Source organism: Alosa pseudoharengus, unplaced genomic scaffold (genome assembly GCF_046254945.1).
Source record: "Alosa pseudoharengus isolate Yale_2024_CS ecotype anadromous, Long Island Sound unplaced genomic scaffold, YU_APseudo_1.1 YU_APseudo_1.1_scf_7, whole genome shotgun sequence".
In the NCBI taxonomy this organism is placed as follows: Eukaryota; Metazoa; Chordata; class Actinopteri; order Clupeiformes; family Clupeidae; genus Alosa; species Alosa pseudoharengus.
The window spans coordinates 22,759,809-22,773,713 of NW_027468859.1; the positions used below are offsets into that span (position 1 = coordinate 22,759,809).

The 13,905-nt window shown below is 39.7% G+C and overlaps 1 protein-coding gene across 4 annotated transcripts in view; it reads left to right on the top strand.

The window, feature by feature from the left end:
* Positions 1–13,905, top strand: part of adgrf6 (adhesion G protein-coupled receptor F6) — an 81,040-nt gene that overhangs the window by 54,526 nt on the left and 12,609 nt on the right. For all 4 annotated transcript variants that reach the window (XM_076273125.1, XM_076273126.1, XM_076273127.1 and 1 more), the window contains 7 exons: positions 2,718–2,969; positions 8,661–8,767; positions 9,230–9,291; positions 9,691–9,827; positions 10,070–10,267; positions 10,649–10,846; positions 11,064–11,198. In XM_076273125.1, coding sequence (XP_076129240.1) covers positions 2,718–2,969; positions 8,661–8,767; positions 9,230–9,291; positions 9,691–9,827; positions 10,070–10,267; positions 10,649–10,846; positions 11,064–11,198 — 1,089 coding nt within the window. The remainder of the gene's footprint in view (positions 1–2,717; positions 2,970–8,660; positions 8,768–9,229; positions 9,292–9,690; positions 9,828–10,069; positions 10,268–10,648; positions 10,847–11,063; positions 11,199–13,905) is intronic.

Genomic DNA, 13,905 nt, shown 5'->3' on the forward strand with positions numbered 1-13,905 from the left:
TGTTATTAGATGTCCTTCATTCTCATGCAAACACACCATAATAGTTCACTGAGATTGAAAAGTAAATGACATTGAAACATTGGTTGGTGGCACATTCAAACTGACAAATCAGGGCACACTTCCAAGAACAATCAGTTTAATCACAAGCACCAGATTTTTGAATAGATTGTAGACTAGAGTCCATGGCATAGTTATGCATTGTCAAAACATCAAATATCATATGTATTCAAAAGTGCACAGAACTGCATACATATTCAGAGAGAACAATTTATCAATCATAAATTACATGGCACTGCAAGAAACTAAAAAAAAAGTTTGATTCACATTTAGTCATTAAACTTTGTACAAGTTTCTCCACCACATTACAACCTTTGCAGCAATCTTGAATTCTCCCACTGTGTGCTCAGCTAGCCTCTGGAAAAATGTCTTGCATTCAGTGACTGTGGGCCCTATCATGTCAAAAGCGCATCGTCACTCGTCAAAAGCTTATTCAAATTTAGTAGGATGTGTCCAGTCCACATTGGGAGGGTTTTTGTTATCAAACATCGAGCGCATGGCGCAACAAGGTGTTGCTAGGTTTTTTAATCAGTCATGGGTGTGTTTGGGGCGTATAACATCATTTAAACCAATGAGAATGACATCTGTCATTCCCTTTAACGGCGCAAAGCGCAATGTCAAATAAATACATCGGTATTTTGACATTCAACGGCACATTTGAAGGAGGCTGCTTGCGAGACCGTATGGAATAGTCATTCCACTAAACCATGCTTTACTAAAACCTAGCATAGCCTTCATGCATTTGCACTCCTCTATTATTTGAACTCATTGGCAAAGAAACTAACTTCATCATGGTGTCAATCAACGACAAGAAAGTTATATGGAGTTACTTTCACTATTGACTGACAATGGGTTACCATCGAAAACATAGGCTGGAAAAAACAACACTTACCCTAATATTGCTCAAATGACTGAATAAAAAAACATTTATCCTGCAGAGGAGTTGCTTATATCTCGTGACAGTGCGTCTTCAGCTGTGCTCCATACGTGTCTCTCGCCTCTCCCCTATCACTTTTAACCGTCATTACCAATTTGCAAATTATGGTGAATAACTACTCATCATGAGATGTATTTCGTAATATCTTTATTCTAATTATGTTTCCCATTGTAATTGTGCAATTTGTAATGTTTTGCATGGACGTGCGCTGGTGTGCGTTCATGGATGATAGAAGGATGGTGCGTTGTGCACCCGCCAATATGACTGTTGACAATGCGCTCTCACAATCTTTGTAGTTCAAACCGTCATTCTTGGATTCGGTGTTTCTAGAAAAGATAGTTCCAACAATCAATCGCAAACATGGGTGGAAAGTTTAGCGGTTGGAACGTCAGGTCGAGACGAGTAGTCGTTGAAGTGTCGTTCATGGTTATTTTGCGATTGTCAATGTGTGAATTGCCTCAGTTTGACTAGATTGACCCTCTATATTTATCATTTGAAATGGAATGTGATCCTTTCAAAGTCCGTTTTTTGTACACTTGGGTCATATATGATTGATTCTATATGTCAGTATATGTCGAACCCACGGACAAAAACAGAATTTTGAAAGAAATGTCTTGTGGCAGTCACACGCCGCATGTTGGATCTGTAAAGGACTTCCTTCATGGTAGGCCTACAACATGTACAGGTGGGTCTCGAAAAATTAGAATAATGTGGAAAAAATCTTCCCCCAAATTTATTTCAGAAAGTGGATCTTTCATAGCCTGGAAATCCAGACCCAAATCCGAAAGATTAAGGGTCTGGCATTGAGTAATGAAAATGGCCAAGCTCGAGGGGCGACACCAAGCATGCATTTGAAAATCTCACTGCACACAATTGGGTGTACGGACTGATTCCGGACTTCGATGCAATTGGATAACACTACAACCAAGGTTTACTGACTGATTCCGGAGTTCGACGTTGCAGTGCTGTCGTCATCTGTTTAGCTCGCCTCTGGCCCGCCTATATCAAATAGACTGATGTGATCGGTGCACCTTGACTACAAGGGCATAGTTAATGAGCATCATTGCTTCCATATATTCTAGATTCATTAGATATAAAGTGAAATATTTCAAGCCATTTTTTGTTTTAATCTTGATGATTACTAGCCTGGGTTTTCCCATGCTGCCTTACGCGTGCAATTTTATTCACGCTGCTAGGCAGCCTGGATTCTATGGACTTCGTTTTCACCTCAACGAAGGAACCAATCACAGAACGGAGGGAGGACAGCAAGACGATGACAACAAACCAAAGCCGTTATGAGCTATGTACAGACGCATTTGATAGATATTCGTAGCGCCCAATCAACGGCTCTGGGCATTCGTAAACCACATTTCAAATACGAGAAAATGAATGTCTAGTTCCCAGACCCCATCTCAATGAGATGAGGTCTGACGTTAGCCAGGCTAGATGATTACGGCTTACAGCTTATGAAAACCAAAAATAAGTATCTTTAAAAATATTAGAATTAGATCATGGCCAGTTACCAAACCAAACATGCTTTTTAACTTGATGGATAAACTTGGGAGGAACAAACAAAAATGTGCATACTGTGGATCAAAATGAACACAAAACACAATTTGGTGTCTTTAAACTCAATTAGTTGGTAGAACTGTTGTACAAAATCAATATGGATACAAATTACATAATACATTACATCTACAGTACAGTTTTTAACTCATTACAGTCATAACAACACCAGCTCCTACAACAACAACAACACCAGCTCCTACAACAACAACAACACCAACTCCTACTACTACAACAACAACACCAGCTCCTACAACAACAACAACAACACCAGCTCCTACTACTACAACAACAACAACAACAACACCAGCTCCTACAACAACAACAACAACAACACCAGCTCCTACAACAACAACAACTCCTACTACAACAACAACAACAACCACAACAACGACCACAGCTGCACCAGGTATGTATTAGCAAAGTTCAGTGCTATATTTAATGTTTTTATTTTGCATTTGGCAATACCACTGTTATCTCTTGTGTGGTTACAAATGTCTTATATGTGAATATCAATTAATGTGGATATAACTATTAAGTTCTGGTTCTCTTCAGTCAAGTTCACTCGCTGTTAACCATTGGGAAGTCATCTTCGCCTGATGTCATTGATTTGATCTCTAATTACCCGTCTCAGGGATTTTTTCATTATACCTTACACTATATAAGGGCACTCCACTATAGACTAGTCTTCTTTCATTTCTTTAGCAATCCTCAACTTGACGATCTGCAAAGAAAAGATTTTGTTATTCTTGCTGGTGAGTTTCAAAAGCTCATAGGAAAGCCGGACTGACAAAAGTCCCCCACATCAGCCTCACCGGTTATATACCCGTCTTAGACTACATTCAAGCTGAAGCTAAAAGCCTATATAAAGACAAATATGTACAATTTCCACAGAGATTGAGGTCTAAATGCTGTTCTTCCATACAATGGAGTGCGAAAATACAGCATAAGCAAGCTCCCTCCTCCCCAGTTTGCATCCACCCCAACCAAGATGCATGGTTGCTCACTCGAACTAACGTGTAAGTGACCTGACGGTTCTATCACTAAACCCAACTCGTATGCACTTCGCTGTGAGCGATTCCTCGGTTGGGCCACACTCAACCCTCCTAACAGCCTTAAAGGAGAAATTGGCAACTATTTCAAATAAACCCGTTAAGAAATCATTTGGATGGTTAAATTACCTGTTCCGGTGAAAATGGTGACTTTTCCCACTCCCCTTAGCGTGCCCAGGTGGAAAACCAACATTGGGACTACCGTCCAGGGGCGCGTTTCCCAAAACCATAGTTGCTAACTAAGTTAGCAACTTTGTTGGTTGCTATGTTGGTTGCAATGCAATTTCCCATTGCCAACCAACTTTTTTATGGTTTTGGGGAACGCACCCCCGGTAAGAGAAGTGAGAAACAAGAAACTCGTTTTAAATTGTGTTTCATACCTTGAAACATCCACATTATAGACAGGTGATATTTTTGAGATATGTGCTTCCTAGAGGCATTTTTTAGTAAAAGTTGGGAACAGGACTTTATAACATAATTAAGGTGTGCTGAATCCAACTAGCCCTGTTCCCAAGCTGAATTTTGAGTTTATGACCATCAAATTAGCATAAACAAAATGGTTGCCAAAATGGCGATTTTGGGCACTTTCATTGGGCAGATGTCATTATACCATGTAAATTAATTCATATTGTTCACAGACATCTTCCTTGGCCAATAGATCAAGGATACAGGCTGTGAAAAAAAGAAAAAAAATCTAGTATTATGCCCATGTTAATTACCTGAAAAAACTTTTGAAAAATATAATTGTTAAAATTTTATAACTGAGCAGGCACACGGTATTTGACGAATGAGACTTATGTTTTTTGAGGGTCAAGAAAGATGTGTAGTGATGAAATGTAAAGTTTAAAATTGTGGCCTACTGGTTAGGTCTTCGGGCTTGAAACCAAAGGGTTGCCGGTTCGATCCCTGACCAGTAGGAAAAATGTGGGTGGTGGAAAGGTTGAGCACTAGTCACCCATGCCCACATCCACGGCTGAAGTGCCCTTGAGCAAGGCACCTAACCCCTCACTGCTCCCCGAGCATCACTGTAGCAAGGCAGCTCACTGCTCCAGGTTAATGTATGCTTCAATGTGTGACCTGTGTGTTCACTAATTCACGGATGGGATACATGCAGAGACCAAATTCTTTGTATACCCAAGTATACTTGGCCATAAAACCTGATTTACATTACATTTACATAATTGAAGCGAATTGGGTTGGTAATGTACTGTATGTAGTCTCTGAGTAAGTTACACAGGCCTTTACCCATTTCGGTAACACTTTAAGGTAAGGGTACATTAATTATTTATGTATTACTTCATTCATTAATATCTAATTAATCATCAGGAATTTACTGAGTTCATAGTTTGTCATTTGTGACCTCATACATGAACACATTACTAAATTATTAGGTACGGTGGGCACATCATTATGAATTATGATGTATTAACCATGATCATGACTTTATTTTTCTGCCAAAAATGTGGTCATCACTGCTCAAATTCTGATTTGAACATAACTTTGGAGTTCCCTAAACAGATGTCATTATTCACTACTTTATTTGAGGGGCCACAGACATGATGAATGCATGAGCAATTATCCTAAAATTCATGTAATCATGATGATCATGCTTAAGAAATCATAAATCATAATGATATACCCATCACACCTAATGCTTTAGTTGATGTGTTGTTCATACATGAGGTCATCATGAATGAGAGTATATGAATTCATGTCAATTCCTGATGATTCATAGGCTATAAAGGAATGAAGTAATGCATAAATCATGAATTAATTCATGCATGAATTCATGATAATTCATGTACCTTTACCATAAAGTGTTACCCATATTTCTTCATACTATTTGTGTTAGTAAAATGATTGCATGTCCTGTGAATTAATAGCTAGATGAATAATTTTATAACTAGTGCAAGTTCAAGTTTAAGTTACTTTATTTGTACCCAGAGGTATATTTTGTTTGCAGTATAGAATGCTTCAAGAGAATTTGCCAGAACAGGAGCACAGAGGATGCCATCTGCCCTGTCCCTCCTTGACAATAGCAACACCTATGTGAGAATGCTGTTCATTGACTTCAGTTCAGCATTTAACACCATTATCCCCCACCAAACTCAGTGAACTGGACATCAATACCTCCCTCTGAAACTAGATTCTGGACTTCCTAACCAACAGACCGCAGTCTGTTAGATTAGATAACCTCACCCACTCAACCCTCACCCTGAACACTGGCGTGTGCTGAGCCCTCCTTTACTCCCTCTTCACCTACAACTGCATACCTGTATGTAACGGATGCCAGCTAGCTTAGCTGTGCTTGTGGAACGTTGGTAAACCTCACTCCCCAACGCCTCAAGAGTGCTGCTGGCATACAAGCCAGTAGCCTGGGCTATTTGTTAGCGCGCTCGCCTCCTGATCCGAGGTGCTGCTGTTCGCTGGTTCGAGTCTGGGCGTGTGCAGGGCTGAATCGCGCAGGTTCAACACAACGCAGGTTACATGTACATGGCTCTAACACCATTGTCAAGTTTGCAGACAACACTACGGTGATTGCTCTCATCAGCAACAATAATGAGACAGCCTGCAGGGAGGAGGTCCAGCACCTAACATCGCGGAGCACCGACAACAACCTGGCTCTCTGGTGGAGCATGTCACCAGTTCATGTTTCTGGGTGTCCACATCTCTGTGGACCTCTCTTGGACCCTCAACACCTCTACCTTGATCAAGAAGGCTTACCAGCATCTCTTCTTCCTGAAGAGACTAAAGAACACAACCTCTCTCCTCAGATCCTGGTGAACTTCTAAACCTCTACCGCTGCACCATTGAGAGCATCCTCACCAACTGTGTCACAGTATGGTGGCAACTGCTCTGCCTCCGACTGGAAAGGACGGCAGAGGATGGTGAAAACTGCTCAGTGCATCACTGGTTCCTCACACCCCTCCATTAACGCATCAGGCCACACTCTTTGCCAAAGAGGACCGTAAATATAGTCAAGAGTATAATAAGGTGATAATAAGGCTAATATGCATAATAATAGTTTTTTTTAGCCTTTACCTTTTATTTATTGCCCACGGGAGATTTCTGAGATGCACAGATGTGAACAATATTAATTTATTTACATGGTATAATGATGCCCGTCCGAAGAAAGTGCCCCAAATCGCCATTTTGGCAGCCATTTTGTTTATGCTAATTAGATGGTCAAAAACTCAAAATTCTGCTTGGGAACAGGGCTAGTTGGATTCAGCACATGTTAATTATGATAAAAAGTCCTGTTCCCAAATTTTACTAAGAAATGCCTCTAGACCCTTATACAAGGACTTTTTCTTGAAATAGCACTTGTCTATTATTCTGCCGAACTTCTGCTAACCATTTCACTAGCTTGTAAACAAATTCATGTGCTTTATCTCTTTATCGTTACTTTGAAACAGTTCTCAGTTTGAAATTGCATACTGTAATGCACAACTTCTCCAGCAGAGGGGGAAATATAGCTAATCCTACCAAAGGGGGCTTTAAGTACTGACCTCTGCCCTTAGAAGCAGAGTCATTGAGTTCCGCTTTGCCCTAACGTTAAACAGCAAGAGATGTGGCTAGTGAGAGCACATCTGCCTGGTGAGAGCACTGCACGCCTACAACCAACAAACAAACCCAGCTGTTCATCTACTATGGAGCTATAGGCAATCTGCCATGCGCTATCAAAGTAGACACTTTCCTGCTGGTTGATTGAGGCCTTCACTCTGGCATACAAAGCTTCGAGTGTGCTTCTCCCCCTGAACGGTTAAGACCCCATTCCACGAGGAGTGTAGCTGCCTCCTGGATGACTAAAAAAGGTGTATCCAGAGAACATGTCTGCTTAGGTGTAAGCTGGCCTTCAGGTGACACTCTTGTCCACTTCTATAACCTGAACGTCACCAGTACATTGTTAGCCTGCTCTGTGCTTTCAGCTCCAGCACCAGCAAGCTACCTCTGTCAACTTACACCAGTCGGGGTCAGATACACATGCTGACCAGCGTTTGCTCCCAAAAAATTGCCGACCCACAGCCGGTAGCCACCAGCCATGTGAAGCACGCCTCTCAACTAGTCTCACGCTTCAGAGCTACTTTACAGTGCCAGTGAGCTACCGCTGCTCCTTCTGTACCGCGGCCACCAAGTTTGTCTGTGTGTGTTCGCCAAATGCAAAGCCTGTGCAACCATTGCTGTCATTGCTGCTTGATATATTATGTACATTTCCAGCCTCGCACCTGTGGGCAGCTCTCTGTTGTCAGCAAACTGCCCCCTCTGAAGGGCCATTTACACCAACTATTAAGATAACTAAGATAAGATAACTGTAACTATTACTATAATGATAAAGGTGTCCACACTGACTAACGATAAGGAAAGTCTCTTCTTGTGTTGATGAATGTGATAGCTAACATTTGATGGCTGTCAATGGCTGTCAGCCAGGCTTGGAATTTCACCATTTTAGGGGCAAGGCCACTTGGCCTTCAGTTGGACATATTTGGTGGGGGGCACAAAGGCCACATGTCAGCTTTTTATCATTCTCAAAATCGCTCTGAAAGTGATCCCCTATGATATCATTCTTCATGTTGTTATTGTTATAGTTTATGTGAGGAAGTTGTCATCATATAAGCAAAAGAGATACTTTTTTTGTCGTTATCATTAGTTAACGTTCTTGGTGTGATTGGCCCTTAAGACCACGCAGCATTGCTAATACTCTGCGTATGCTATACTGTCAGTCTGTTTCGTGTCTAATTAGCCGTGTGTGCCTACACCCTGGCTTCAGATCTGGGTGAATTAATCTGTTGCAATGAGGGCTGTGGTATGTGTTCCCATTGGTTAATGTCGAGTGAACTGAAAGGACTTATGGTTGCGAATATTGTTACAAGATATAAGACCACATCGCGCAGTGCTCTTATATTGTGTAAGGCCCGTGAGAAATGAGACGGTTGTGATAGGAGATAGGTTCAGATTGATAGCGCCATGCGTAGATGACTTTCCATTGGTTAACGTCTCGTGTTCTTGCATATATGCCTTTCACCTTTGGTGTACATTTCTGTTTATAGATGAGTCTGCGATCATGAGTGTGACATTGCAGGGTAACTTTGATACTAGTTTAAATGATGAAACAAGTGAAAGGTTTCGAAATTTGAAGAACAGTATACAAAATGCAGTAAGTATAATTTATTAATTTAAGAATCTTAATTTTACAATATGCAGGCTACATCCAAGATATTAAAATGTTTACACAAAGTAATGTGATGCAGCACATGCCACTCCTGGTAAAGTTGAGTAAAAAGAGGTACAGAGGTACTTTTTTCTTTCAGAATAGATTAGCTTCCGTTAAATGTAGAATTTTTCCTCTTTGTTTTATTTGTATTTTTTATTTAATTTTTTGTTTATCCTTCATTTTGCCAGGTAAGACCCATAGAGATTTTACACCTCCTTTTCAAGGGAGTCTTTTATGGAGTTTTTTTTATACCTCATTTTACTCAACTAAACGAAGTGTGCCAGTAGATGTGGAGGGTACTGTCATTAATTGTCTAAGCATTTCCAAAATACATGGTGCCCAAAACAGAATAAAACAAGCATTAATTCAGCACTTTAATAAGTCAATTTTGTATTATTTACACAGATCGGCAGAAGTTATGAAAATGTTGTACCTGGTTTTAGATCTGTAATTGTAACAGGATTCAGGTAACGTTGTGGCTATGTTCTTGTGAACCTTCTTCAAACAGACTAGCTCTTATTTTTTAGAGCATGTCATTGAATATGCCATATGTATTGTAACAATTTTATTTTTCCATGATTGTTAATTGTTATGGCTGTTAGGATGCCAGGATATTTGTAAATCAATATTTGTACTGGCAAATGTCCAGAGAGGGTTGCTAAGGCCATTTAGCATGCAGTCCATGAGGCAATTACAATCTTTATTTGATGCACCAAAAACATTTATCTTACCGGTAATATTCTGCCTGTATTCTTATGAAATGTTTTGTCAAACAATTTTGGTGTTTCACCAAGGGCTTCTAAATGTGTCATATTCTATTTTATTATGTATTAACAAACAAATTATTATTTTTCTTTTTTTTACAGGCAAGGTAGTATAATAGCTGACATAAACATTATTCATACCAATCTCGACTGGGCCCAGATAAATCAACAAAATAATGACCTCTCTAATGAACTGAAAAAAGAGGGATATGATGTTGCTGAATTTGTTTCTGAAAGTGGTAAGAATCCATCCAACATTAAATGATTTTGCATTTACTTTTAATTTTAATTTGATATACATCAAATTACTCCTCCCCACACACACACCATTATCCCCCCCCCCACACACACACAGGTACACCCCCTCCCCACACACCCCATTACTCCCCCCCACACATCTTTAACGCTAACCTGGCTCTTGATAATACCTTTATGAGTACATGACAATAAATATATTGAACTTGAACTTGAACATCATCAGTAAGGTTCAAGATTCTTCAAGGGGAGGTTCACTCAAGAGATGTTTCCATGGAATTAAGATGCCCTGAATCAAATGAAGCTGTAGATGGTCCAGAATGGAGATTTAACGGAAAGAAAGTCTCTGGACTCAGCCCAGACAAATATGAAATTTTATCCAGCCACAGACTGAAAGTAAAACGTGTTGTCCTTGGTGACCAGGGTAAGTAATTTTATTCAAATTATTACTATGTGTTTTGTTGTCCTGTATGGATATAGGAGGAGATATGAATGAGTACAAAATGAATACTGGGGTCGTGGTAGCATAGTGGCCTAGGACCTGGGCTAGCATGCAGTAGCCTGAAAAGGTTTGGGTTCAATTCCCAGCTTCCTCCGTTGTTCCCTTGAGCAAGGCACTTAACCCTGAGTTGCTCTGGGGAGAATGGCCCTTATAATATGATTGACATGTACTGTAAGTCGCTTTGGATAAAAAGTGTCTTCTAAATGGATTACTGTAAATGTAATGTAAAATGTGTGGTACATTGTCATGCTTGTGCTGTGCTCAATGGGACATCTCTGATGCTTGTCTGCTTTGCTTGTACAGGTCGTTACGAGTGCAGATATAACAGAGCCTCAATACCAAACCTTATTTATTGGAGCAGAGTAACAATCAAACCAAATCCTGTGATTACACGGAATTTTATCGAAAAACGGGTTGCTTGTGAAGAAAGTGTTAATCTGAAATGCTGTGTGGCAGACACATATCAAGTCAAACTGACTTTTGGACAAAAAGATCTTGGATGTTTGTAACACTTTTATTCTACAGTATTTCATTCTTGTATACGATTAGTCATTCTGCCCATTCTTCAATGTTGTATTTTGTGGAATACATTCAGCAAGCTTTTGTAAAGTAGGATGTTGTAGAGTACCAGTAATTAAGCTTTTGTTCATAAACAATAATGATAATGATAATGTTGATAATGATAATGATGATAATGTTGTCTCTTTTTTTTTCTCAGCACAAGGAAAGTGTGCTGAACATCTATATAAGACGAAACCTGAGGAATGTGGCGATAAACTAACATTTACATGCAAACTTGACCGCCCAGACAGGGAACAAAATATGACACTGAATGTTCGTGAACAAAGTCAAGGTATATTTGTTTTATTTTTTATTTTTTGTGGTTACCAGCAGCTTAGAGCTCACATTCATGTTGTTATTAATCACCCAGTATCATAGATATAATATTATATTATATCATTACATTTATTATTAAGTCCAATATAAAACTGTTCTATAACAGAATGATGACTTTCACAGACACACACACACACACACACACACAGACACACACACACACACACATATATATGCCCTTTTCATATGTGCTGAAACCTGAGCTAAAATAGATTAAAAACATTTGAAAACTTTTATAAACCTAATAATGTCAGAGTTCAAAAGATACAGGATTTGTCAGTCTGTGTTTGTAGATACACTGTAGTTCAGCCCAGATTTAAGCCTGGATTAGAGTCATATTTTATTTCCATATTGCCATTCCTTTGTTATACACAGTGTCATACACTCAGCATAACTTAAAGGAATACGCCACCCCTAGGTGAAATTGGGTCACTCCCAGCAGTCCCTAGAGTTGGATGAGTGAGCCAACGCGTTTTATAGCCGACCCAGCCATTGTCCTAATCTAGAAACGGCCCGGTTAGCTTTATTTTAGCGTAGTCGCTGTAATCCGGCAATTCCAGCTAGCATGTCGTTGCAAAAGTGCATCAAATAACTCAAGATTTTTTATAATTATTTCTCGTAACCTGTACATTCACATCGAGTACAAATATCAATGCAAATTAACACAAAGGGATTTACTAGACCAATTTAGATTTGGAACTATTTTCGGGCATAGCACCGGCAAAGCACCGCTGCCAGGCGCAAAGACATCACGCAGCATCTGTAAACCCTCAACTTCCGGCAATACACCAGCGTGACTACCAAGTTCTCTGCTACTAGGCTGACACTGACAGGTGGGCTTTCTCTAAGAGTTCTAATGGCGATGAATATGGAAGATTACACGATAGACGAAGATGATGACTTCGACTATCAAGATCCAAGACCCTACCTTTTCGAACCTGAGTTCACTGAAGAGGATTTGCGAGCTTTGGATCTGGGAAGAGAGGACGTTGCGACTAGTCAAGGCGAGTCGGATGAGAGAACGAGAGCAAACACGAACTGGTGGTGTGAGTGTGGAGTGTGCCAACCAGAGTTGGGAGTAATGCGTTACAAAAGTAATGTAATTACTGTAATGTATTGCTGTTTGCGGTAACGCGGTAATGTAAGGCATTACAAAAAAAAATTGGGTAATATTTACTCGGTACAAACTTCAGTAACGCGCGTTACAATGCATTTTAACCCAAAATTAAGCGCTTGTTTTGTTTTGATACATATTCGCAAAATCTCCTGATTCTGGTTGAAGATGACTGTGGCTGCAGCAGACTCAAAGTCGGATCTATTTGCGGGATGGACATAAGCCTACGCTCATTATTTTTAGCTTGTCAGAGACAAGGATATGAAGAACATAATAGTTAGTGCACTTTGTTTGCGAAACCAAAAGATCTCACTATGCCTCGCGAAATAGCACAAGTCATTTAATGAAACATCTAAAGTGGTGCCACGCTAATCTTTTTTATTCTTGATAAAACACAAACTATGTTCTTCTAGTGCATGACAGCTTTGAGCTGTGAACTTGAATTAAAGAGAATAAAGGGATAGAAATGCAGAAAAAGATTGTGTAGCATTGCAGTGCCACCGCTCCCACCACGCGCATCACGCACTTTGCGTAGGGCACCAAAGGACAGAGGGGGCACCCAAATGTAACCAATGAATAGTAGCTTTACTGCAAACTGCGTTTCACTCTTCATCAATAACGTTTACAATGTCAGAATGCACTAACACCATGGTACATGGAAGTTTGATACTTTTTGGGTTCTCTCAATCTCCACCACGTAGTACTAGTAGAATGGAATTGGTGGGTCTTCAATAATTCGTTTCCCAAGCATTTAGGCTACATGAAGCACATGATATGCCAAGACAAAAAATCCATTCAGATAGCTAGGTGGATACCAGGCTCATAATTCACTCTTATTTGCTAAACGAAATGTGAAGCATGTCATTGCATACTTTCCAAAGCAATGAAGGCTGCTTAAAACAACTTAACATTGTGCATATTATTGTTAATATTGTGCTATCAATGTAACTCAACAAACAAGGCTTGTAAACAAGAGTTGGCAAAAGGGCATTATGAGAACGTAAAGATCAATGCTCTTAAAGTGACCGTGCACCATTTATAAGAAAACAGCATTTCTTCAGAAATGAATGTTAAAAAAACACACAGTAGGCCTAATGGTCTGTATAATAGGCCTTTTATTTTACTTTAGGTGTTTGAGTTACCATTTAAATGTCACTTACTCAAAGCCACTCACTTAGGGCACCGAAATGGCCAGTAGGCCACCATCTTGACATGTCTTTATTAAGCTTTGATTTACAATAGGCTCTCTATTGAGCAGGCCTAGGCCTTAAAGTTACAGTATTTATATCACAATTTACCAGACTTTGACCTTTTGTCCGTTTTTAACAAAATTCTGACTATGATTGTTCCTTGTTTTGCATCATGAGCACTGCGCCTATTGCATTCTTACTGTATGTTGTTAGCCTTAAGCCTAGCTCAGTCATTATGCTATACCACATCTTCCTCTATTGGAAGAGCAATGAGCTGCATTGAGCGTAATAAACTGCATTTAGAATGGCAAATCCATATTTCTAGATATTTTGGTGAAAGTAACTTAAAAGTAATGCAA